The sequence below is a fragment of the Podarcis melisellensis genome, assembly GCF_964234715.1.
Source record: "Podarcis melisellensis genome assembly, chromosome: 4".
Classification (NCBI taxonomy): Eukaryota; Metazoa; Chordata; class Lepidosauria; order Squamata; family Lacertidae; genus Podarcis; species Podarcis melisellensis.
In genome coordinates this window covers 54,540,222-54,563,977 of record NC_138531.1, presented here as the reverse complement: position 1 = coordinate 54,563,977, position 23,756 = coordinate 54,540,222, and the positions used below count along the sequence as shown (strand labels likewise).

The window sequence follows — 23,756 nt, the reverse complement described above, 5'->3', positions numbered from 1 at the left end:
AAGGCACACACAGAGATCCACCAAAAGCCCACCAAAGACTGCATAGGCAACAGAACCCACATGCTGCTCAGACATGAAAAGAGTTGATGAATTCATGATTATTAGGGCCCACCTCTCTCTATTGCAACACGTACAACAATGTCACAGTGTCTCCACTCCATGAGATTAAGTGGAACAACAATCCAGCCAGGCATTCCTCCAGTCAAGATTTTAATTACTTATGTTGCTGCCTCTGGTCCCCACCTTGCATTCAGCTCTCACCTGTGGCTTGTAGAAGCTATCAGCATGTGACAGCAGCCATACTCTAGGAAACAGCTTTGACTGGACATCTAAAATCAGGTAAGAGTAGTCAATGGGTCTCATACCCTTGTTGAGTTAGGGACTTTGCCTGCATGTGAAGTCAGCCTCCAGTGGGTTAAGCAGATGAGACCAGTAGTGGATCTGACAGTCAAGAAGGCATTTTCTGCACATGCTGTAGAAGGAAGTGAGGGGCAGATGGGGTTCATCAACCTGGGAAGGTAGACCATCTAGGAAAAAGAAAACTGATCCTAAACCTCCGCTGCTTTGCAGCTATACCCATCTGTGAGAAAAGCTTCAGGAGTAAACCCCAAGGAAAAATCCATACCAGCTACCTTGCAGGACATCATCGGGAGAAGAAAAGGCTACGGAGCAAACACTACACAAATCTGGAGTGGAGTCCCTAAGACAGTTGGATGGCGCCTTTTATGCTTCCTTCTGGCAAATCCTGCAGCCAATCTGGTACCAAATGTCTTGCTCTGCTTTCCTTTGGACCACATCAGCAAGACTTGTTATCTGGGCAGCCCAGGACTTCCATACACACTGCCCAGGCTTGCGTCCCAGGGAGGTCACATTAGTGTTGCTAACACAGCAGTATGCTTTCATCCCTGGGGATGCACTCCATTGTATCTTAAGATAGATGGATGCCAACAACATGAAGTTACTCGCAAGCACTGTTTTTGAGCACTATATAAAATGGGAAGGAGAACTATACAACCCAGAACTCACATTGATTCCACAGCCCTCTTTAGCCAAGAGAAGTTGTTTGTTGCTGACCTTCAGGAGAGGTATGCCCCTTCCACAAGTGCCTATATTTCAGAGAGTCTGACAGTGAACAGCCTAACCTCCACAAATGAGCCAGGTTTCCACCCTTCATCACCCACATATTCACTAATTGAGCTCAGAAAGGGATAGATGGTTTATTTTTCTGATTCATAGGGAAAACACTTGGTTTTTTTAAAAATATAGATATAGATAGATGCAGAACATAATAGATTTTCTGTACAATAAAATCTGTTCAGAATGTAAGAGGATAGATCACATTGACAACAGACTCTTCCCTTGTGTGCTTTGGACAACGACATGTCCATGCTTTGCAAAGTGCCAGGTTAAATGGCTCTAAATAAATGTTAACAAATTGTAGCAAGGAACACAGCTGGAAAATAGGTTTATTGGAATTATTTCTTATTAATGAAATCTAACAATCACCAAAGAGTTAAGGATCCGTTCTTCACACTGTAGATAGAGACCATGTTTGCTGCAAAATAATCCCAAAGATGAACACTAACTGGGTGGGCACTTTGCTAAGTTTTTACATTTGGCCAAGAAAAACTTTCTTCAATAACAAACAGCACAGGGAGAGCAGAGTCTTCTTTTTTCTTCCAATTCCTAATCAGTGTTTCTGTACAATAACAATCTTAGTTGCATATTTGCTGCTTCTGCTTCTCTTGGGGCGACTGTCCCTTCCCTTGCCGGGTCTGCAGATGAAAGGAGCCAAGCCAGGAATTACTCAAAAAGAATGTTGGGTCAAACTACAGCAAGAAGACAGATATTGCTCTATTTTTAGCCACGATGTCCTGCCTAGAGTTTTAAAATTCTACCCTGGGCAGAACTCCTGTTCCTTCAAGTACTTAGAAACAAGGAAACATTTAATGGGGAAATATATATAAACATGAATAAACATGATCAAATTCCATCTATTGGCCTGTCTTGTCCAATCTTACTAATAACAATTCTCCTGGATCTCAGCCAATGCCTTTACAATAAAGCATTACCACTGTGCTATGGTCCTGCCACCAACATTGCCCCATGGCTTCTTTCATCATTAACCCAAGGGGAAGTGGCAAAACTCCCATTTGCCACATTTCTCTTGGAAATGCAGCTCTCAAGCGAGGGAACAACATTTTGCTTTCCGTCTTATTAAGAGTGAGAATCCTCCAGAAGTGTATGTTATGAACGGCTAGTGTTAGAACAGGGCAGTGAATAAGATACAAAAGGTGGGAATAGGATTAGTACAGGGAGGTCTGTATGTTGATGCCACAATTGTATTGTGCAGGAACAGATACCAGCACTGAGGATATAGTGTCAGCATCTTGTAGATCAAAGGTGCCATTAAAACAAAAATATGCTGCAGTTCAATACACAAAACATTTCGTTCCTGTGCAGCTATGGTTTTCAGCAAAGCTCCAGCAATAATCTCCCCTTCACTTCTTGTTTCATGCTGTGATAATTGAACAAACACAGCATGGGCAACTTCCCTATAGCCCATGGGTAGGCAGACTAAGGCCCGGGGGCCAGATCCAACCCAATCGCCTTCTAAATCCGGCCTGCGGACAGTCCGGGATAAAATGCATCTCTGGGTTATTTGTGGGGCATAGGAATTCATTCTTTCCACCCCCCCCCCAAAATATATATATATAGTCTGGCCCCCCACAAGGTCTGAGGGACAGTGGACCGGCCCCCTGCTGACAAAGTTTGCTGACCCCTGCTATAGCAGTAACAGCCAGTGTTTGGAGCTGCCCTCCTGACACCAGTATCACTGCCGTTTATGTAGACAGGGCAGAGTGGTGGTGAGTTCAGGGCTGTGAGGACACACTGGCAAAGCCAATTTGGCTCTGGTGAGTTGACACAGCAACTGCCTGCCCCGCCTCATTCCTATCCAGGTATGCTGCCATCACCGCAGTGACATCAGGGCAGTTTGGCAGCTCCCCAACATGCTCGCTGCTACTGGGTCGGTGTAGTTTAACCACTCCAACAGCAAATCCACATCAGATCCCCATTTGGTTCTTACGTCACTGTAGACAAATTACTTGTGATTTCCCTAATAAAAATGTGCTTAGCAACTTGACCTCTGTACAATTATTAGTAGCAATAGCAGCAGGAGCATTTAACACTTACAGTATCTAAAAAAATACCAATATTATTATGATTTATTGCATTTGTTAGGTGTTTTATGTGAAAAAAAGTTTTGAATCAATTGAACAACAGGGGGGAAATCAGTTAAAAGACAAGTTTAAAAATGGCATATAAAATTCCTTTGACAATACAATAAGAAAGGCAAGTCCTACCCCATCACTCTAAAAGGGGAACACCACAGCAGAGGCTAACTTAACCTCCAAAAGAATGAACTTCCATAGATAAGACCCATCAAACCCATATAATATTCTCACAGATATCATTTGTATTCCCATTGTAACTTGAATCTGTGTTTGTATTAAACACCTAGAAATAGATTCTAGAAAGTGCAGTTTGCTGGAGCTCCTTTAATTAAATCAATTCTATACCCTGTTTTTCCGGTGCTGATTGTCAGATCCCCAAGCTATCTTCAAATGCTAATCTTTTTTTTTTACAGTTCTGTGAAAGGCATCCATCCATTCAAAACAGTGAAATTCAAGCCGTTACCATATCACACTTAATTTTATTTTGACAGCTGCAAAACCCAGTTAACTCCTCCTAGAAGTTTGTCTACAAAATGATTAATTCGACTGTGGTTATTTGAGAGAACAGATTTTACTCAGACATATGAACTGACAATAAAACATACTGATGATAAACACCTTAATCCTTAGAGAGCAATTTGGCAAAGAAGTTGAGGACAATTCATCTTAAAAACACTGCTCTTTTGGTTATTAACTTTTCCATCAATGCTTAAAAAACAAACACCCCACAAAGTTGAGGGTCTATGCCTCAGTCTGCAAAAACTTTTCCAGAAAACATTTCACTGAAATTTAAATGTGGCTAGGGAACTTTTCAATTATTTTGTTTATCCCTTTTGAAAGGCTATTAAAAAGCACACTGTATATTTTAAGTCAATCTCTGGAGGTTGGATAAAAGTCATTGATTTTATTTTGTCTTAAGACCTACAAAATACCTTAAGACCAATTGATTTCATTGGGAGCTAAATTCAATCATGACTAACTCATCTTAGTGATTTCAATATGGCCTAAGTTCAATCGACTTATGTTAGGAAGGATTCAACACAATATGAGATTAGTAACATCACAAACTTCTGATCATTCTGTCAGTGCAAACATTTCTTCTTGCTAGGACGAATGGTTTCCCCCCCACACAACTTTTTTTGCAGATTCTCCTGACCCTCTGGAGTGGATTTGGAGGACATGGGGGGCATGCAGGGGAAAGAGAGTAGGGAATGCCCCATTGCACTAGCAGGAGCCCTTGTGCTGCCTCCCACTGGGTTAATTGGTTCTGGTCCTATGTGTTTTTATTCCATCTTGTTGTAAGCCACTCTAGGGATGATAGTTGAAGAACAGAGACTGCTGTAATGTGCAGAGTCCAAAACTTATGAAAAGCCCATTTCTGAATAAAAAGGAAAATTTAGCATTATGGTAGTTGAAGAGCTAAGGGACACAGGAATTTAGCAGCTTGCTGCCCAACAGTCAGGTGAAACCTGCTGCCATAATAGCAATCCTCCATTGCTCCTTGTTTAATATTACTACTCCATTCATGTGCAGTACAAACCTAGCCTAAAAATAAAACTGTTGCCCTGTCAGTACGTGGCCAACATCACCAAAGCTACGACTTCATCACCCCCAGCTATGCACAAAATAATGTTCGGTCATATAAAAAATGTTTCTCCTTTTTCTCTATTTTATTTTTTTACGGCTGCTCTTTGAAAGCTGTGCACTTTGCCTCTGGTATCCTGGAACACACCTATTTGGCCTCATTGCAGCAATTCTGTCCTCTTCATGTCCATTATGTGATAAAAAGTTCCTGTCCTGGTTGCACTAAAAAGAAGCTAAAGTTTTTTTGTGGAAAAGCTCCAAGTAAGGCTGGGTTACATGTCCCTCAGCTAAACAATGTCTCCAAATGCTAAAGGCAATTAAGCTATATATTTTGCAGGTGATGATATCCATCAAGAAGAAAATGTTTAACTGCTGTAATATAGACTTTAATTACATGACAGAGATACCGTCAAAACAAAAATATTATTAACTTGCAAGTAGTTTTTTTAAAAAAATGAAATAGATCTGTCTCTCTTTTTGGCAACAACAGCCTGTCTTCTCCGAAGGAAAATAATCATATTTAGTTATGTAAAGGCTAAAAATAGATGGTGAACAAAATTTACCAAGAAAGGTTTAAAAGTGTGTTAAAAAACCCCACTACTTTTGCTGCTATTAACAACAGCGACAACAACAGACTTCACAAGCATTTAGGCAGCCAAAGCCAACATTGTGGGATGGATGTTTGGTTGGGTTTGGGGAATTATTTTTTTTATTTTGATGTTTTTGTAATTTTTACTTTTTTTGTTTGTATTGTTTTATTGGTTTTCTTTGTTTGTATAAGTTGTTATTTTGTTCTTAGGGGGAGGGGTCAGGGCTGCCGGGGAGTGGGCCCCAGCCCACAAAATGGCTGGGGCATGTTCCACAGGGGGGAATGCACTGGGACAACCGATCTCAGTGATCACGGGTAGGAGGAGGAGTTACGCTAAGACCAGACCATGTCATTACAGAGGAGGCAGGTTTAGTCGTTGTTTGAGGACTATTCCTGCCTCCGGGTCTGGTCCTGACTGGATGGATACTAGAATCAGCAAGGGATACCCACATGACCTGAAGGTGCTGCTGTGCAATGCCAGGTCAATGATTCATAAGACCACTGCCATCCATGACTTGATCATGGATGGAGGACTTGACCTGGCATGTGTAACAGAGACTTGGTTGGATGAAGCAGATGGGCCTGTCCTTGCCGCTGCTTGTCCACCAGGTTTCTCTTACGCACAGCAACCCAGGTCATGTGGGCGGGGAGGGGGGGTTGCAGTGATTTTTAGAAAGTCATTAGTTTGCACCAGGCGTCCTATTGGGAAGACCCAGTTTTCTGAGTGCATGTTCTGGAAGTTGGGCAATAGGGGCAGTACAGGATTCCTTTTGGTGTACCGACCTCCCCGCTGCACCAAGGATTCCCTGCCCAAGCTGCTTCAGGTCGTGGCGGATGTTCTCCTGGAGACACCTAGCTTGGTCGTCCTAGGGGATTTCAACATCCATGCCGACACGACCTTACAAGGGGCAGCTCGGGACTTTGTGGAAAGCATGGCCTCCGTGGGGCTGTCCCTGAATAAGTCTGGCCCAACCCATAGCCGCGGACATGCCTTGGACCTGGTGTTTACCTCTATGGATGTTGGTGATCTGACACTAAGTAAAAGTGAAACAAAAGAAGTGCCATGGTCAGATCACTTCCTGGTGCAACTGGACTTCTCTGCGACCCATCTCCTCTGCAGGGAGGTGGGACCAATTCAGATGGTCCGCCCCCGCCACTTAATGGGTCCAAATGGTTTCCAGAGAGTGGTAGGGGATGCTTTATCCCATGTTGATGGCCTTTCAGCCGATTCCCTGGTGGCCCGCTGGAATGTGGAGTTAACCAGGGCTATTGACTGTTTGGCTCCGAAGCGCCCTCTCCGATTGCATGGAGCCCGGAGAGCCCCGTGGTTTTCCACGGATCTGAGGGCAATGAAACAATCGTTGAGACGGCTAGAGCGCCGGTGGCGGATAACTCATTCCGAATCTGACCGGACACAGGTTAGAGCTCAACGTCGAGCCTACCAAGTGGCGATAGCGACGGCGAAGAAGAATTTCTTCACCGCCTCTATTGCATCTGCAGAAAACAGCAGCAGGAGACTTTTTCAGGTGGTTCACAATTTAGCGGAACCACCTGTAACATCGGGGCCCAGTACGGGCCACATATTCTCCTGCAATGATTTTGCAAAGTTTTTTGCAGATAAAATCGCTCAGATTCGGGAAGAAGTAGACTCCACCGTGGGAGCAGGGCCAGGGCGGGAGAGTGCTAGAGTTCTGTCTAGTCAAGTTGAGTGGGATCAATTCCAATCTGTTACCTCCGAGGATGTGGACAGGCTGCTTGGACGAGTGAAACCAACCACCTGTCTCCTGGATCCTTGCCCATCCTGGCTTATAAAAGCTAGCCGGGAAGGACTGGGCGATGGGCTTCGTGGGGTGGTGAATGCTTCCCTCCGTGAGGGAGCCTTCCCAGACCCACTGAAGGAGGCGGTTATTAAACCGCTTCTTTAAAAACCATCTTTAGATGCGGCCACAATGGCCAACTATCGCCCAGTCTCAAATCTTCCATTCTTGGGCAAGGTGATAGAGCGAGCGGTTGCTGAACAACTCCAGGCACGCCTGGAAGAAGCGGACCATTTGGATCCCTTCCAGTCGGGATTCAGGCCTCATCATGGGACTGAAACTGCCTTGGTCGCACTGGTTGATGATCTCCGGCGGGCTAGGGACAAAGGTGAGAGCTGTTTCCTAGTTCTGCTGGATCTCTCAGCGGCGTTTGATACCATCGACCATAACATCCTTCTGGACCGTCTTGAGGGGCTGGGAGCTGGGGGCACTGTCCTACAGTGGTTCCGCTCCTTCCTCCTGGGCCGTGTTCAGAAAGTGGTGGTGGGGGATGAGTGTTCAGACCCCTGGGCTCTCACTTGTGGGGTGCCTCAGGGTTCTGTCCTCTCCCCCATGCTTTTCAACATCTACATGCAGCCACTGGGAGAGATCATCAGGAGGTTTGGGCTGGGTGTTCATCAGTATGCAGATGATACCCAGCTCTACCTCTCTTTTAAATCAGAACCAGTGAGGGCAGTGAAGGTCCTGTGTGAGTGTCTGGAGGCGGTTGGAGGATGGATGGCGGCTAACAGATTGAGGTTGAATCCTGACAAGACAGAAGTACTGTTTCTGGGGGACAGGAGGCGGGCAGGTGTGGAGGATTCCCTGGTCCTGAATGGGGTAACTGTGCCCCTGAAGGACCAGGTGCGCAGCCTGGGAGTCATTTTGGACTCACAGCTGTCCATGGAGGCACAGGTTAAATCTGTGTCCAGGGCAGCTGTTTACCAGCTCCATCTGGTACGTAGGCTGAGACCCTATCTGCCTGCGGACTGTCTCGCCAGAGTGGTGCATGCTCTGGTTATCTCCCGCTTGGACTACTGCAATGCACTCTACGTGGGGCTACCTTTGAAGGTGACTCGGAAACTACAACTAATCCAGAATGCGGCAGCTAGACTGATGACTGGGAGCGGCCGCCGAGACCATATAACACCGGTCTTGAAAGACCTACATTGGCTCCCAGTATGTTTCCGAGCACAATTCAAAGTGTTGGTGCTGACCTTTAAAGCCCTAAACGACCTCGGTCCAGTATACCTGAAGGAGCGTCTCCACCCCCATCATTCTGCCCGGACGCTGAGGTCCAGCGCCGAGGGCCTTCTGGCAGTTCCCTCATTGCGAGAAGCAAAGCTACAGGGAACCAGGCAGAGGGCCTTCTCGGTAGTGGTGCCCACCCTGTGGAACGCCCTTCCAGCAGATGTCAAAGTGATAAACAACTACCTGACATTCAGAAGACATCTTAAGGCAGCCCTGTTCAGGGAAGTTTTTAACATGTGATTTTACTGTGTTTTTGGTTTTTGTGGAAGCTGCCCAGAGTGGCTGGGGAGGCCCAGCCAGATGGGCGGGGTATAAATAATAAATTATTATTATTATTTACCACAGCTGAATACAGTGTTGGTTCTTGTATTAAACTTCAAAAGCTAGTCCTCTATAAAGATCTTTTAAAATCTACAACGTGGATTAGCTTAAATCAAAATTATCAGATCTAATACAACTCTACATTATTGGAATTATAAGATTTAATGTGTTGTTTACTTATTTTATACAGTAGTGGTCTAGTTTTGATGACAGGTGAAGCCTTGAAGAGTGAAATACAGAAATCTAATTCATTCTAATTTCATCATGGCTGGTGAAATCAAACTCAGGGAGGGTGTGAAAGACTAGCGGCTGGTTGAAAGTGGTTGCTTCACAGTGTGAGGGGATGGTGTCTGCTACCTTAGACGAGGTGGTAGAACAGCTACTACCGAAAAAGCGAGGCTTTGATCCAATCAGTTGTCACAACTATCACCCAGTTGCAAATGCCCTGTTTTTATGGAAGGTGGCGGAGAGGTTTGTTGTGGAGCAACTGGACATTCCTGGATGAGAATGATTATCTGAATCTATGGCAGCCTGGGTTTGGGAGCAAATCAGCCTTGGTTGCCCTTTGTAGAGAGGACAGGAGGAGTGCAACCCTGCTCCTTCTTCTCAAGCTTTCAGTGGCTTATGATACCATTGGCCATTGTATACTTCTGTGGCAAAACTGCAGGCTGGGCATCGATGGCATCGTTAGTGGTGGCATTATGATGCAGTGGCTCCATTCCTACCTATTGGGCCATGTCCAGAGAGTAACTCTGAGAGAGTGCTTCTCAACCCTCTGGTGTTTACACTATGGAATGCCAGAGGGCACTGTTGGGAACAGTCTTTAGGAATTTTGGAATGAAGGACCATCAATATTCTCAGGGCTGTCTTAAGCATATCCAGCACCGTGGTGCAAAGATCCTTCCGGCGCCCCACCCCCAGTTTCCCAGAGTTGTCGACCTTTTCCCAAGCCTCTGTGGGGATCACTCTCCTCCCACGGGGCTTGGGAAGGAAGCTGCACGTCCACCAGCCATATAGTTGGCGGGTGGAGCTCCACACCCACCAACTATATGGTTGACAGGGCGCAGCTGGCGAGCGTGCAGCAGGGAAAGGGGAGGCCGCTGGCAAAGCCGCACAGCTCCCCCACTTGCTGGGGCGCCCTTAAGAGGCTGGTGCCCTGGCACCAAGCATCAGTAAATCCAATGGGAAAGACGGCTCTGAATATTCTGGTGATACCCAGCTGTATTTCTCCATTACATCTGAGTTGGCCATTGACCATTGTATACTTCTGCAGCAAAACTGCAGGCTGGGCATCGATGGCATCGTTAGTGGTGGCGTTGTGATGCAGTGGCTCCATTCCTACCTATTGGGCCATGTCCAGAGAGTAACTCTGGGAGAGTGCTTCTCAAAAGCTGTGGAAGCCCTGGACCAGTATCTGAATGCAGTGGTGGACTGGATGTGAGCCAGTAGGGTGGGCTGATATCCTAGAAAGGCAGAGGCCTCGTGGGTAGATGGTTCCATATCTGGAGGCCTGTTTGGGATGGGGCTGCACTCCTTCTGAAGGAGCAGGTTTATAGATATTCTTTGATCCATATTTGTCTTTAGAGGCTCCAAGTGACTTGTGGCCTTCTAGCAACTTTGCCTGTCACACCAGCTGCAACTATTCCTGGTTTAGGGTGGCATGGTCCATACATGCATTGGTAGCCTCAAAACACAATTATGGTAACACATTTTATGTGGGGCTGCAATTGTGTCTGGTCTAAAAGATGCCGCTGGTGCAGAATGCAGCAGCTACTCTCTCATAGTAGCAGACTGCTGGCAATATGTATTGGTTACCAAATTGCTACCAGGCTAGGTTCAAAATCTGTGTGTTAATTCGCAAAACCCTAAACAACTTGGGCTGAAAGTACCTTAAGGTTCCATCAGATCCCAGAATCCACTTCAAAAGAAACCAAGTATATGCACCTGTCACAGAAGATATGCACTACTTTATGTACAAGTACTATAAAAAACAATGGTGTTTGACACTGCACACTTATTGAGGGAATGCACATTAAACACAGTACTTCTGAGTAGACAAGCACAGGAATATGTTGTACTACTGTTATTCTATCTACCCAGCACAGCTTGACATTGTACTATTCAAAGAGCTAAATATTGCTGTATATTACTTTGTCTCGTGCAAGCAGAACTATCCTATTCTATTAGTCATAATCTGCTAATTGAGTATTTTTAGTGCCTAGCACAAGACCTCAGGCTTCATGCAAAATCACAAGCCTATAAAACTTCACAAATACAAGTCTGTTCTTGGCCGCTGCAATTTTCCAATGTTCTTTGTAGCAGACCTGGATTCATTTTAAATCAGCATGCATGAGCCTTCGCTGAAACTAATTTTTCCTGGCCACCCAAAAGCAAACTGAAGAATTGGACTTGATCTTCAGCCTTGGCAACAACATTATATTGGCCCACCAAGTTATTCGGCAGCATTGGTTGTTATGGTGTTACAAGAAACAGTCTGTTCTGTGTACATTCTGAAAGTGTATCTTGTGGATATTGCATAATCTATTCATTTATTTGTTGTTATGTATATAGCACCATCAGCAGCAATTTTATTAGGCTGAAGCAGAGGGGGAGATGGAAAACAGGACCAAACTATCAGGTTCCTCCTCCTGCCATCAAGTGTCACCTGGCTGAGGGAAAGGTGGAAAGCAGGGCCATGTTATTTGGCTCTACCTCCCTCCATAGGCTATCACCTGGCTGCAAAGAAAGAAAGGTGAGAAGCAGTGGCATTCCATCATCTCTTTTTATCAACATCCTTTGGCTCATCTTCCTGAACTGTTTTCATTCCATCTGCTCATTAGAAGACCTACTATGTAACTTGAAGAGTTTGTGCCAGAGTTTGCAATCTCCCTTCTTGATACCTTTTGTTTTCTTTTAAATTGCAAGCTGTGGGCCAGGAATTTACTTGTTTCAATTTCAATAAGTTGCTCTAGCAGTCTTTTAGCTGAAGCTGGTGTAAAATGCTTTAAAATCAATTATGTATTTTGAAAAATTGTTCATTATGCATGTGGATACCTCTTAAGATACAGGAACCAAATTTTGCATTATGGTTCCCGAGATCAAGGGGTAGGTTTTTATTTATGTTTGGATACAAATGGGTGCCATTTTGAATCAAGATGGCAGACTGTACCTTTGAAAACTGCACTGATTTTATTTGTTAGAATTCCCAAACTATGGAGCATGAGGTTGCTTGTAAATACATAAATGTGCATAGTGCTTTACAGAATACAATAGGACAGGTCCCTATCCGAAGGATCTGCAATCAATAATCAGATACAGGGAGACAATAGAGGAAGGTGATGGAAATGGAAACAGGGATAATAATGAAAAGAATGTGTAATTATGCTTAGCTACAATAGGACCTAGGACCATGTCAAAGGCTTCACACAAAAAGGGTTTTGAAGAGGGATTGGAAGAGACTCCCATTCATTACCATGCTTTGAAATAACTGTACACTTCTCAAAAAAGTGAGAGAATGAAAAATGGAAAGGCAAAAGCAGAAAATGGCTGCTGTACATTTCTTTGTAAGAGCTGCTGCTTCTAATGCCAGAAAAAAAACATGCTTGCCTGTTTCAGTGTATTCAGTGGTGGGACACTTGCAGCCCTCCAGATGTTGCTGGACCACAATTTACATAATATTTGAATATTGGCTATGCCAACTACAGCTGATGGATGTGGGGAGTCCAAAACCTGGAGGACAACACATTCCCCAGCCTGGGTGTAGGCAAAAAAACCCCACAACTACATAAGCATTATCTGTGTGTAGGGCAGATCCCATAACTCAAATCAAGGAAGGCATAGTTCCACATGTAGAACTCTGGGTTAAATGTGGGCAGGGTTTTTTCGGTACTTCTCAGGTGGACGCCATTGCCATTATAAAAAAACAAAGGAGGCGTTCGTGCCAAGTTCTGACACCACTTTTTCTAGAAAAATAACACTGAATGTGGGTAGACTCACATAGACCCTCTGGGCTACACCACCAAAGTTGGCTTTGGCAAAGTTGCAACCTGTGTTGACACCTGAATAGTTTGACCTGGAAAAATCACCTAGTAGTTTACAGGCAGAAATGTACTTTCCTCCTCTACCTCTTCCCCACAAAGAGGGTGGTATGGTAGTCCACAGGCTGGATTTAACTAACTAGTCCCACTCACAGAAGCACACATCCATGCAGCTCCCAGCTGTTCCTCCTGAATGCCCCCACTCTACTACTGCACTTTGTTGTAGGGCAGAGTTGTGTGTGTCTCGTGATCTGTCGTATACTCTTTAAACTAGCTTGCTGCCGTAGGTGCGGTTGAAGAGGTACCCTGTGCTTGTACTGAAGAATCAACTGCTACTCCACCCACAAGAATGGGATTGGGGCACCAACTTGTCTTTTGGCTCAGATAGCAAAATGTCTTAGAATGGCCTGGGGTGGGGGGAGGCTAACAAAGGGGGCACAGGGCAGGCAGAAGGGAATGAAGGCAATCAGTGTGTTGCACACAGGAGCACTGCACTTTTACAGAAACATCAGTCTTGTGGTACCTTATTTTATTTATTTATTTATTGCATTCATATGCATATTTTATCCAAGAAGTTCAATACAGCATAAATTGTTCTCCCCCTCCCCAGTTAATCCCCACAACTCTGCGAGATAGTTTAGATTGAGAGTTACCTGGTGAGCTTCACATACAAGTGGAAAATTGAACCCAGGGATCCTAGTTCCTAGTTGAACACCCTAACCACTATCAAAACTGAAAGAGTAAAATTTATTATAAGCTTCCGTAGATTTAAGCCCACTTTATCAGACGCATGAAGTGAAATCTTAGCTGGAAGGTGTTGGGAAAAAATGAATAATTTCGTCGGCTATCTCCCTATGCTTCCCTATAGTTAGATGCCGAAGCATAAATACAACACCCTCTCTAAAATTAAAAGATCGTGACCGCCAGCCTCTGCTGCTGCCTTGTTTGGGAGAGTATGGCACGCCGCTGGCCAAAGCCACGCTAAAAAACTGGATTTCTCTGCTGGTTCCCGCTCCGAGCAGCCTTCACTTCTGCCCTGGAACGTTCACACTGAACCCGGAATTTGGGCTCAGTGCGAGTTGTTTATAAATCCGGACCACAGACTTCCTTCCCAGAGGGTCCCTTCCCAGCAGGCAACGCGCCGGAAGTTCCTGCTCAGCAAAGCAGCCCTTCTACAGCAAGAAGTCTATGCTCATCGGGCAGCCGACAGCTTTTTCTTTGGTCTTTCTGTGCCTCTCTAAAAGACTGTAAATATCCACCACCTCAGACGAAGAGATGTGTTTACATCCGGGACTTTTTTTGCGGCTGCGCAGTTCTCCCCCCCCCGCCTCACCGGCCGTTACTCCCATCTTCTTAGGCGGGGCGCCGTTTGTTTAACCCTTGGCGGTGCCCCAAGATGATTCCCACTCCGTGGCATCGGCACGTGGGATCGCAGGGCCCCTTCAGCGAGGTCTACGAGCCCGCCGAAGACACTTTCCTGCTGCTGGACGCTCTGGAGAGGGACGCGGAGGAGCTGAGGAGCGGCAGGTGAGGGAGCCAATGGCAGGAGGGAGGCGGGGGAAGGACGGGGGGGGGTGCGCGCGCACGCAAATGGCGGCGGTGCCGGTCATTTGTACCGCCGCCCCAAGTTCCTGTCAGGAGCCTTCACCTCGCGTGCTGGTGGCGCGGCTCAGGTCTCTCAGCTCTGGCCTCTTGGCAAAAACTGAACTCGTTGACTTCGCGTGAATTTATATTGAAGCTGCCTATGGCAAAAGTACAGACCACTATAGCAGAGCTAAACATCAAACCGAACCCACTCAAACCTCAAATTGCACGCAGTTAAACTAAAAGTGTATATCCATGCATTTGGAATTCTTTGGAGTCTGAAAACAAAGAAAAGAAATGTCTCTGTGTGCCTAATGTAAGGTCACCAGATTTTTTTCAATGAATCCGGGGACACTTTTCAACTTCCTGCCAAATAGATGGATTTTGTCAGGGGACTGATTTGTAAATCTGGGGGACTGTCCCCGGGAAACGGGGACGTCTGATAACCTTAGCCTAATGATGGTAAGGAGGGCATTGAACCCTGATCACAATACCTATTCCCCCACCATGGCATGGAAAAAAGCAGATTCTTTAAAAGCACTCAACACGCTCTTTTAAGGTTCATGTGTAAAATAATGTGCACACAACAAATGTATATGGAACCACAGGCATCATCCGGGTGCATGGAGTGGCAGATGAGTTGGTTAGATTTATGCTCCACCCTTGGATCACACATTCTCAAGTTTCAGCTAATTTTTTCTCTCAGAGTTGTGAGAATAGTACAACCTGAGCTCCTTGGAGGAAGGGTGTGAAAGAAATGTAGTAAAAAAAACCAAACCAGGGCTCTGGCCTGTTTTGGTGCCTGAAGCAGAGAGTTTAAATGGCAACCCTCCCACTAATCAACATGCCACAATGCACCAGAAAGTCCCACTAGAAAAAAATATTTTATTTTTATTAAATTTGCATAGCATTCTTCATCTGAGGTCCACAAGGTGGTTTGGAATATTAAAATACAAAAATGCATAACATAGTAACAAACAAAAACAATAACTTCCCCACACAGTTTAAAAGATCTTAGGTAGTTTAATTAGCCAAAGAATTGGCAGTAGATAAATGTTTTGCCTGGTGCCTAAAGATATGCAATGAAGGTGCCAGGGGAGGCTCTCAGGATAGCATTCCATAAACGGGAAGCCATTGCAGAAAAGGCTCATTCTCGTATTGCTACCCTCTGGACCTCTTGTGGAGGAAGAAGGGCCTCAGATGGTGATTGCAGGGTCTGGAGGGATTCATAATGGGGAAATGTGGTCCCACAGGTATTGGGATCCTGAGCCATTTAAGGCTTTATAGGTCAAAACCAGCACTTTGAACTGGGCCTGGAAACTAGTGCAGTCAGGCCAGAATTGGCATCATATGCTCGAACCCAGCATTCAAAACTCCCATTGTTCTAGGCACGTTTTGCGACAAGGAATTTCATTTGCACGAGTAGTTTCTGAGCTCTGGGCACAGTACTGTGCCTAAGATTTCAGATTAAAACTGCAGAATGGAAGGAAAGGAAGATCTCTTCGTGCCTCCCCACTTCCAGCCAATACTGGAGAAGAGACCCTCTTAAGAATATTATGGGGGTGGGCAGGGGAAGCATGGCGTTTTTTGCAGTCTTCAGAAGAGGACTAGACCATGTGAAAAATGAATATAAGATTTTATCTGCAGTTCTTATTTTCAGCTTTGTATTCTTGTTATAAAAAGTGTGCCTGGACATTCTGTTGTTGCGCCCATAACCCAAGTTTAAGGTGCCATTTAGCCCCTAACTTTAACATCTCAGTTTCTAACACTGCTCAAACTGTTTTCCCCTTGTGAGCAATCTGGCCTCTGAATTCTGCACCAACTGAAGTTTCCAAACACTCTTCAGAGGCAGCCCCATATATAACACATTACAGTAATCTAACCTAGAAGTTACCAGAGGATAGATGGTAGAAGTTAGGCTATATGTGTCCAGATAGGGGAGCAGCTGGGTCACCAGCTGAAGTTGATGGAAGGCACTCCATGCCACCAAGGACCCCTGAGCCTCAAGAGCATTGCTGCTGCAGGTAAGGAGTTGTTGAAAAAATCTCAAAATAGGGATGCAGAAAAGGAGAGGTAAGGGGAAGTCTGGAAAGTAAGGTTTATGAAAATGAGGTTTGAAATTATACATGTTTATATGTTTTGTTTGTTTATGTATGGTGTCTTGTTTTGTCTTTAAATCTGTGTTGAAAAAACCAATAAAAAATTATATATATAAAAAAATCAAGAGCATTGCTGCTGTTTCAAGGAGCCTTGAAAGTAGAATTTCCTGATGACTTGTGCCCCATGGATCAGATGTGCCTGTCTCTCACACTGCCGCTTCTAATAGCACCCAAAAACATACCACCTTACTTTATTTCCTTGTAGGGCCTTGCCAAAGCTGGCTATGTCACTCTCTATAGTGTTTTGTTCCAACGTATTGGCTTTAGTTGCAGTAAGGATTATGAACAGTTTCTGCTGAAAGGAGTTCAACCAGCCTTGTGGCAAGATCTTTCTCAGTAGTAGTACTTGAGAGTCCCTTTTTAAAGTAGTGTTGCCAAGGGATGAATCTGAAACCTTATATACACAAAATATGCTCTGTTAGAACTATGGCTGTAGTCCAGCTTGATATCTAGGATATACTTGTCCTATAGTTATGACAGTTAACTGTGCTTAAGTGTGTCTAGAGCAAACATTCATCTGCAGGATGACCCACTAGTTTTGAGGCAAAACTAGAATACGTACTGGCATTTACAGATGGAAAATATATAAAGAACTTAGGCTTACAGATTGTTTTGAAAGGCCATCATTAGACTGGATAAGTGCATTTCAAATAGGATTTACTAGTTTAAAAAATCAGAAGTTGAAAACTACATGGAAAATGAATTTAATCTCTTTAAAAATCAAGCTTATTAATTTATAAAAATAGAACTTAAGCTTCTTAGTGGGTATAGTCATTCCATTTAAAGTAAAGCTTACAGTGGATAATATTAATCTCTTATTTTTTTCTGCAGAAAAATACACTGTATCCAGATATTTTTAAGATATGTAGTCACTGTCTGAATAGTTTATAGCGGCACAGCCCTCATTAATCTCATTGCACCCTTATTTTTATGTCTAAAATGTTTAGCATTGAGATCTGCCTTGAAGTAGGATCTGGATCTGGAGTAGTTTCAACATTTTTGGCTTCAATTGCTGGACCCAAAGCGTTATACTTGTAAGTATTTATATGTTATTTTAAATTGTATTGTAGGATAAGTAAAGGCAGGGTGCATATGATTATTTAAATGTACCCCACACCCCTAGATCACAAAAATATTACCATGAATTGCACTTCAGTGGCCTTTTAATTAGGTTGTATACTATAGTGGTTTTTAAAAAAAAAACCTTTGGGCATAAATATGTGAAGTATAATTAAAGTCATGGGAATGTATATTTGATGCCAGTGGATCCTTCCTACAGTAGACCAGTTGGGTGAAAGATGCAAAGGTTGAAGCTAATACTATACATCTCCCAACTCTATGCAGCTAATTACAGTGGTACCTCGCAAGACGAATGCCTCGGAAGATGAAAAACTCGCAAGACGAAAGAGTTTTTCATTTTTTGAGTCGCTTCGCAAGACGATTTTCCCTATGGGCTTGCTTTGCAAGACGAAAACGTCTTGTGAGTTTGTTTCCTTTTTTCTTAAAGCCACTTGAAGAGGTGCAGTTGCGACGGACCGTGCTTCGCAAGACGAAAAACCGCGCAAGACGAAAAGACTCGCGGAATGAATTAATTTCGTCTTGCGAGGCACCACTGTACTTGGTTCAGATATCACACCAAATCAGGGTTCATTTTAGCAGTATTTTAGAACCTAAACCATTGAGTTTCCAAATGCATTAGAAGCAAACTATGCTTTAGACCTCTTTATCTGCTTTAGTATTCCATCCTTCCAGGACTTGGCTTCAAAGACTTATTTCTGTATTTCTGGTGCAGCCGTGCCTGGAGATGTTTACATGCTGTGCCAAATCATAAACTTCATTCACCATAGTTTTTATGGTCTCTGAACTGAGCCAGTATGTTGCATGGAAGTCCATGGTTAATCTTGGTTTAATAAAAGTTACCAGTATTCTTTCTTTCAAAGCTTGGGTGGCGCAAAAATCCCTGCAGTCAGAGCAGATAGGGATATTTGAATTGTTATGCCTAACATGGTATCTTAAATGTTGCCAACTACAAGAGAATGCTCTTATAAGGAACTGCAACCTGTGGGTATTTATTTGTATCACATTGTGACATTTTAATATCACCTTATCTAAATGATATTTGACAAAACATTGCTTGTTTTAACTGAAATACTGCTCATTTGCTTATAGGTGTACCGATATCAACCCTCTAGCAGGTCTGTGCACTGTGGAAACAGCCATACATAATAATGTTGACATTCAGCCCATAATTACCGATCTGGTGAGATTCAAATTATAACTCATCCTTTTGATAGATAATACTGCATACTTTCATAATACCAAACACTTCACTGTGATGTGCTGATATAGCACTTTGAGTTTATATTGTTCAATAAATTAGCTTTTTTGCAGTATTTATATGCTATTGTTTTTTTACTAGTGACTGATGTTTGTAAATTTTAATGGTACTGTTATTATTGTGAGCTACTTCCATCTCAACATTGTTGCTTGAAAAGCAGAACACAAATATTAAATCAGATCAAGTTATAGAATGTTAATCCTTTTAATACAGAGGTACCTTTTTTCACTTCTTTTGGAAAATAATTGTAGCAGTAATTTGGTGAGTTAATTGAAAACATTGTTTTTTGGTTTTGACCTTTTCTTGGAGCATAAAGGCAATGAGACAGCTTTTAGATTGATAACCAGTCTTTTAATAAGATGTTAGTCCTCTGTGACCTAACTGAAGGTCATGTGCTAAAGTTGAAGCAAACTGGAATAGCTGTAACATCCCCCCTGCCCCAAATTCTTTACTATATCGTATTTTACACAAGCCGGCTTGGAGAAGTTTGTTGGGGAATAAAAGTTGTGTTAATTTATTTTACGGCAATTTATGTCTAGGTAACAGCATTGTTGCCACGATTGCATGGGAAAGTGGATGTACTGCTATTTAACCCACCTTATGTAGTAACCCCTTCTGCTGAGGTACGTATGCATTTGAGAAAATAGTTTATCAACCTGTTGCAGTTGGGTAGCAGTTGTTACCCACTGAATATTTTAAATTTCACTTGTCTGAAAATTTTAATTCAACTGCAGCATTTCCTAAATCTGTTTTCAATATTAACTAGCTAATCTTGTCAAGTATTTCTGTCTTCCATTATTACTACTGTTAAGAAATTTGCACATGCATTTTCTGGATCTTATCTCAGTCACCCTTGTGTTGAATGGAGCTCTGCTTAGGTTTGCAGACTTTATATCCTGATGATTCTGCAGTAATAATAGACAGTAAGGCCATCTTGCTTTAAAAAACTGATTAAAAAGCTAAACAAGTATGTGTGACTTAGATAACTGATTGAATTCAAATGTGTTTGACTTCACTCATTGCAAAGGTCATCTTGTTTTTATTTTGTCTAAAATGCTGCATGGTATATCAAAGTGCAATTTTCCTTTTTCATTTATTCTAGATTCACAGTCATGGAATAGAGGCAGCATGGGCTGGAGGTAAAAATGGCAGAGAAGTTATGGACAGGCTCTTTCCACTGGTGTCAGACTTGCTTTCAGCTAGAGGATTATTTTACTTAGTTGCAATTAAAGAAAATGATCCAGGTTAGTAATACTTCTGTTCTTTCCCCCACCTCTTAAACTTAAGGAGTTTACACTGAAACACTTGGCAAATATCCTAAAAACAGCTTGGCTAGTCTTTACTTTTTGCATTAAATCTTTTCAGAGAGAGGCATGCTTTAGAATAATTTTGTAATTAATTTGAATGAGTATTGGAGACAATTTTATGCCAAACTGGATTCAGCCACTCCTATGATGGCTTATATGAGCTGTATATATCTTGTATGGTCTGTCCAGTATTCAGCTACTGCTAGTGAAAGCCCTTGTGGAGAACACAGAATCCCCCTTCATACCATATTCACATGAATGAATTCCATATGATGAAGGGAAAATGGGACCCCATCCCAGGTGTTCTGTGGTGGGCCAGCCTCACCCCCTGATGCTCATGTATTTAATGTGGATCGCTGCAAATGTATATCTCATGCATAGATCCACACTCAATGTGTAGATTCTGAGGCTGGCCCAGCACAGAACATTGAGCATACAACTTCCCTTTCATCACATGGACTTTCTTCACCTGCAGGGGGCTAGAATGACAATCTTATTTCCTCTAAAAGCCATTTAGCCTCAGGCTTGGATGCTAAATGGGACTACCCAAAAATAAGGTAGACACTTTTACATATTAAGGGGGGGCTCCTTTGGTATGCAGAAATATGTAAATTAAAACTAAAAAAATTAAGTCCCAAATATGTCTAAAGAATGTTGAGGGCAACAGTGGGGGAAGGAAAGAAAAAAAACTACTTGGGGCTTTAACATAGGCAAGGCGGACCTGTGGCTCTTTAGTTGTTGTCAGTCTTCCAGCTCCCAGAATTCCTGACCATTGACCATCCTAGCTGGGACTGTTGGAGACCAAGAACAACTGGAAGGCCACATGCCTCCCCCAACATCTTGCAGTAGGTATTCTGGAGGATTTGGGTCACCAGAGGGACCTGTGCCATGAGGTTACGCTTCCTTTTTTGCACTTTACCAAGATTTTTCAGGAAGAGAAATAAAAAGGTCACACGTACTCTTTCCCATTCTCCCAAAACCTCCCTTGCTTCCATCAATGCTTAGGACACTTGAGTTTAGGGCTAGCTAGCCCCCAACCTAAATCCTTTAACACCATATAGTAAAGGCGACACAAGATAGGGAAGAAAAAAGGGTCATACAATTTCCATTTCTGATTCCAAAAAGTCACCCACCCCAGTTGCACTCTGAGCTCCAAATAGAGATTAATCTGTTTCAAGCTGTAGCTGTAAACAGCAATACTTCTGTTAAGGCAGGCATCCCCAATCTCAGCCCTCCAGCTTTCTTGGGACTGCAATTCCCACCATCCCTGACCACTGGTCCTGTTAGCTAGGGATGATGGGAGTTGTAGTCCCAAAACATCTGGAGGGTCAAGTTTGGGAATGCCTATGTTAGGGGCTGCAACACTTCCTTGTGACTCATCACGTGCCTATTACTCCTTAGTCATGTAATGCTTGCTGTAGAATGGATTAGTGATCCATTTTTGCCCAGTTTCTACATCTATTTACAGGTGGCATACAGGCGCGTCAGAGGCTGCTATAATTGAATGTTAAGTAAATGTGAATCATGGAGTAGCAAAGGAACAGATTTTTCGGTTGAGAGCCAAACTGAGACTAGGTTGGCAGTGAATAATTATTATTCATTTTTTAAATAGCCTTACACTGGTCAGGAATAAGGAGTTAAGAGCCTTGCTTAGTTTTGTTCTCTATCTGTTCTCACGGCACTGCTAGTATCAGCTTTCTACAGGTTTTTCTCTTTGCCAGTAGGCAGGAAATCTAGCTGGGTCGATTGTGTTTGTGTATGGTTTTTTTTGCAAAATTAATGATGAAAGAAATTTGAAGATAATTTTGGCTGATAGTTGTTTAAGAAGGCTAGGACCCATCTGTTGCTTTAAACTGAGCTGTGATTTCTCATTTGTAATTGCAGATGAAATTATCAAAATATTGCAAAAATGTGGCTTAAAAGGTACCAGAGTACTTTCCAGACAAGCAGGAAGAGAAAATCTCTCGGTACTTAAATTTTGCAAGTCCTGAAGACTACCTGTTAAACAAAATCTACTCTGGAATAAAGGTTGCACAAAAGACAATAATACTTGATCCAGTATTATTATTTTTCTCACAACGAAGACAGAAGTTCTTTTGATCAGGACTGAATTTCTTGAACAGAAATATTGGAGGGTATGGTGTGCATGTCCACAGTGCACGTACGCCATGGAAGGCGAGGGGGCTCCATGTCCTCTTTTTTTGCTCTTCAAAATATCGCACCCCTAGTATACACAGCATTGCACTGGTGGTTTTCTAGTCTCTGGAAATTGAATTAACCAAAGCACAGAAGCTGAGGCTTTACATACTATCAGTTTTTGTCTGAGATGTCAGAATGCCTTGCTTTAATATATATAGTAATAATAAATAATTATTAATATAAAAGCCATATACAATTTGTATGATACCCTGATCAAACAACTTAAGATTTTTATTTGTAAATAAAGCTAAAATTAGCATTTCACAGCTAAATCCAACTGTGCCTGTTGATTTTCTTTGAGAAGTTCATTGAAGCAGAGAAGTCATTTCAGAAGAAGGTCTCCCGACAAAGCGGACAGGTGGATTTGTTACTAGATGTAAACCATTTGTACTGAAAGAATAAAAAAAAAAAGTATTAAAAGCAGATTTGACATACATTTTACGTTAAATGTAAGGTTGCTAGATGAACAAGTTTTATTTATGTCTTAAATAGTTGAGTAACTATCACATGTGTGACTTCTGTGAAAATTAAAATGAAAGCCATTTCTGAAGCCTATTATTCAACGAAGTTTTTTGCCCATTTGGGTGCTTAAGGACTTAATTGTCATATTCTAAGGCTTACTACCATGGGCAGATAGCTTTCCTATATGAGCATACTACACTAATATGTCCTAGTCTTTCAGTTTTCAAGAATGTTGGCTGCATAATTTCCCAAGAGTGATAATTAGTTTACAATGCAGTTTGGAAGTAAACTCTGTTTTCTTAAGGGAAAGACCTGCTACTCATTACAGGAGGATTTATCCTCTCAATTTTACTGAAACTCAACTAGTTTTGTGGATTTGACTACTACTAAAGCCACTGAAGTTTTCTGTGTCTTCTTTTATTTAAAACTTGGTTCAGAATTTGTCTATTCCATGCACTTACCAGACAGGCTGAATGGAACTTTTTCTTGCATGTTCTGCAAGCTTTTTTAGGGAGAGAGTAGTTAGAGCCATGTATGACTGAGAAACAGATCATACAGTCTTCAACACCCTCAAAGCGTTTATCCACATTGTTTTTCCATAATGCTAAGCCTTCCATTATACTTCCGTTCTAAAAGAAAATAAGTTGTCTCAGGAATCAATAATTCATTATTTCAAGTTTGTCTTTAAAGTATTTCACTTCTCATACTGGTTCACAGTCCTTTCAACTATTTTACAAGAAAGTTATACCATATCTTGAAAGTTTTTTTAAAGCATGGTGTCCCACCATTAATGCTGTCTACTACATAATAAAGTACTCCACTGTATCTGGTGACCATTTAGTTCTGTTGCTATAGTTTTAGCAAGAGTTGTTTTCCATAGATCAGAATCTGCC

The 23,756-nt window shown here is 42.7% G+C and overlaps 2 protein-coding genes across 3 annotated transcripts in view; one reads left to right on the top strand and one right to left on the bottom strand.

Moving 5' to 3' along the window:
• The first annotated feature begins 13,965 nt into the window (after positions 1-13,965).
• Positions 13,966-22,673, top strand: HEMK2 (HemK methyltransferase 2, ETF1 glutamine and histone H4 lysine). Of its 2 annotated transcripts, XR_014167680.1 has the most exons (7): positions 13,966-14,341; positions 17,505-17,591; positions 18,727-18,817; positions 19,435-19,518; positions 19,998-20,139; positions 22,087-22,344; positions 22,378-22,673. XR_014167680.1 is itself a non-coding variant. In XM_081908100.1 (6 exons), exons 1-6 carry the CDS (start codon positions 14,211-14,213, stop codon positions 22,191-22,193), a joined length of 642 nt encoding a protein of 213 aa, XP_081764226.1. In that variant the 5' UTR covers positions 13,966-14,210; the 3' UTR covers positions 22,194-22,673. The 2 variants fall into 2 exon arrangements, 1 of the variants encoding a protein (XP_081764226.1); XM_081908100.1 differs by having other exon boundaries at positions 22,087-22,673.
• LTN1 (listerin E3 ubiquitin protein ligase 1) overlaps positions 22,615-23,756 on the bottom strand; it is a 28,379-nt gene continuing 27,237 nt past the window's right edge. Inside the window, exons 29-30 of the mRNA XM_081908099.1 lie at positions 23,325-23,492; positions 22,615-22,791 (exon numbers count right to left, since the gene is read on the bottom strand). Coding sequence (XP_081764225.1) covers positions 22,729-22,791; positions 23,325-23,492 — 231 coding nt within the window. The 3' untranslated portion in view covers positions 22,615-22,728. The remainder of the gene's footprint in view (positions 22,792-23,324; positions 23,493-23,756) is intronic.

Coding starts and splice junctions, on each gene's coding strand:
- HEMK2 (XM_081908100.1), top strand. CDS start 14,211: ATGATTCCCACTCCGTGGCATCGGCACGTGGGATCGCAGGGCCCCTTC. Junction 18,818..19,434: donor AGCCCATAATTACCGATCTG/GTGAGATTCAAA, acceptor ATTTATGTCTAG/GTAACAGCATTGTTGCCACG. Junction 20,140..22,086: donor AATTAAAGAAAATGATCCAG/GTTAGTAATACT, acceptor TTGTAATTGCAG/ATGAAATTATCAAAATATTG.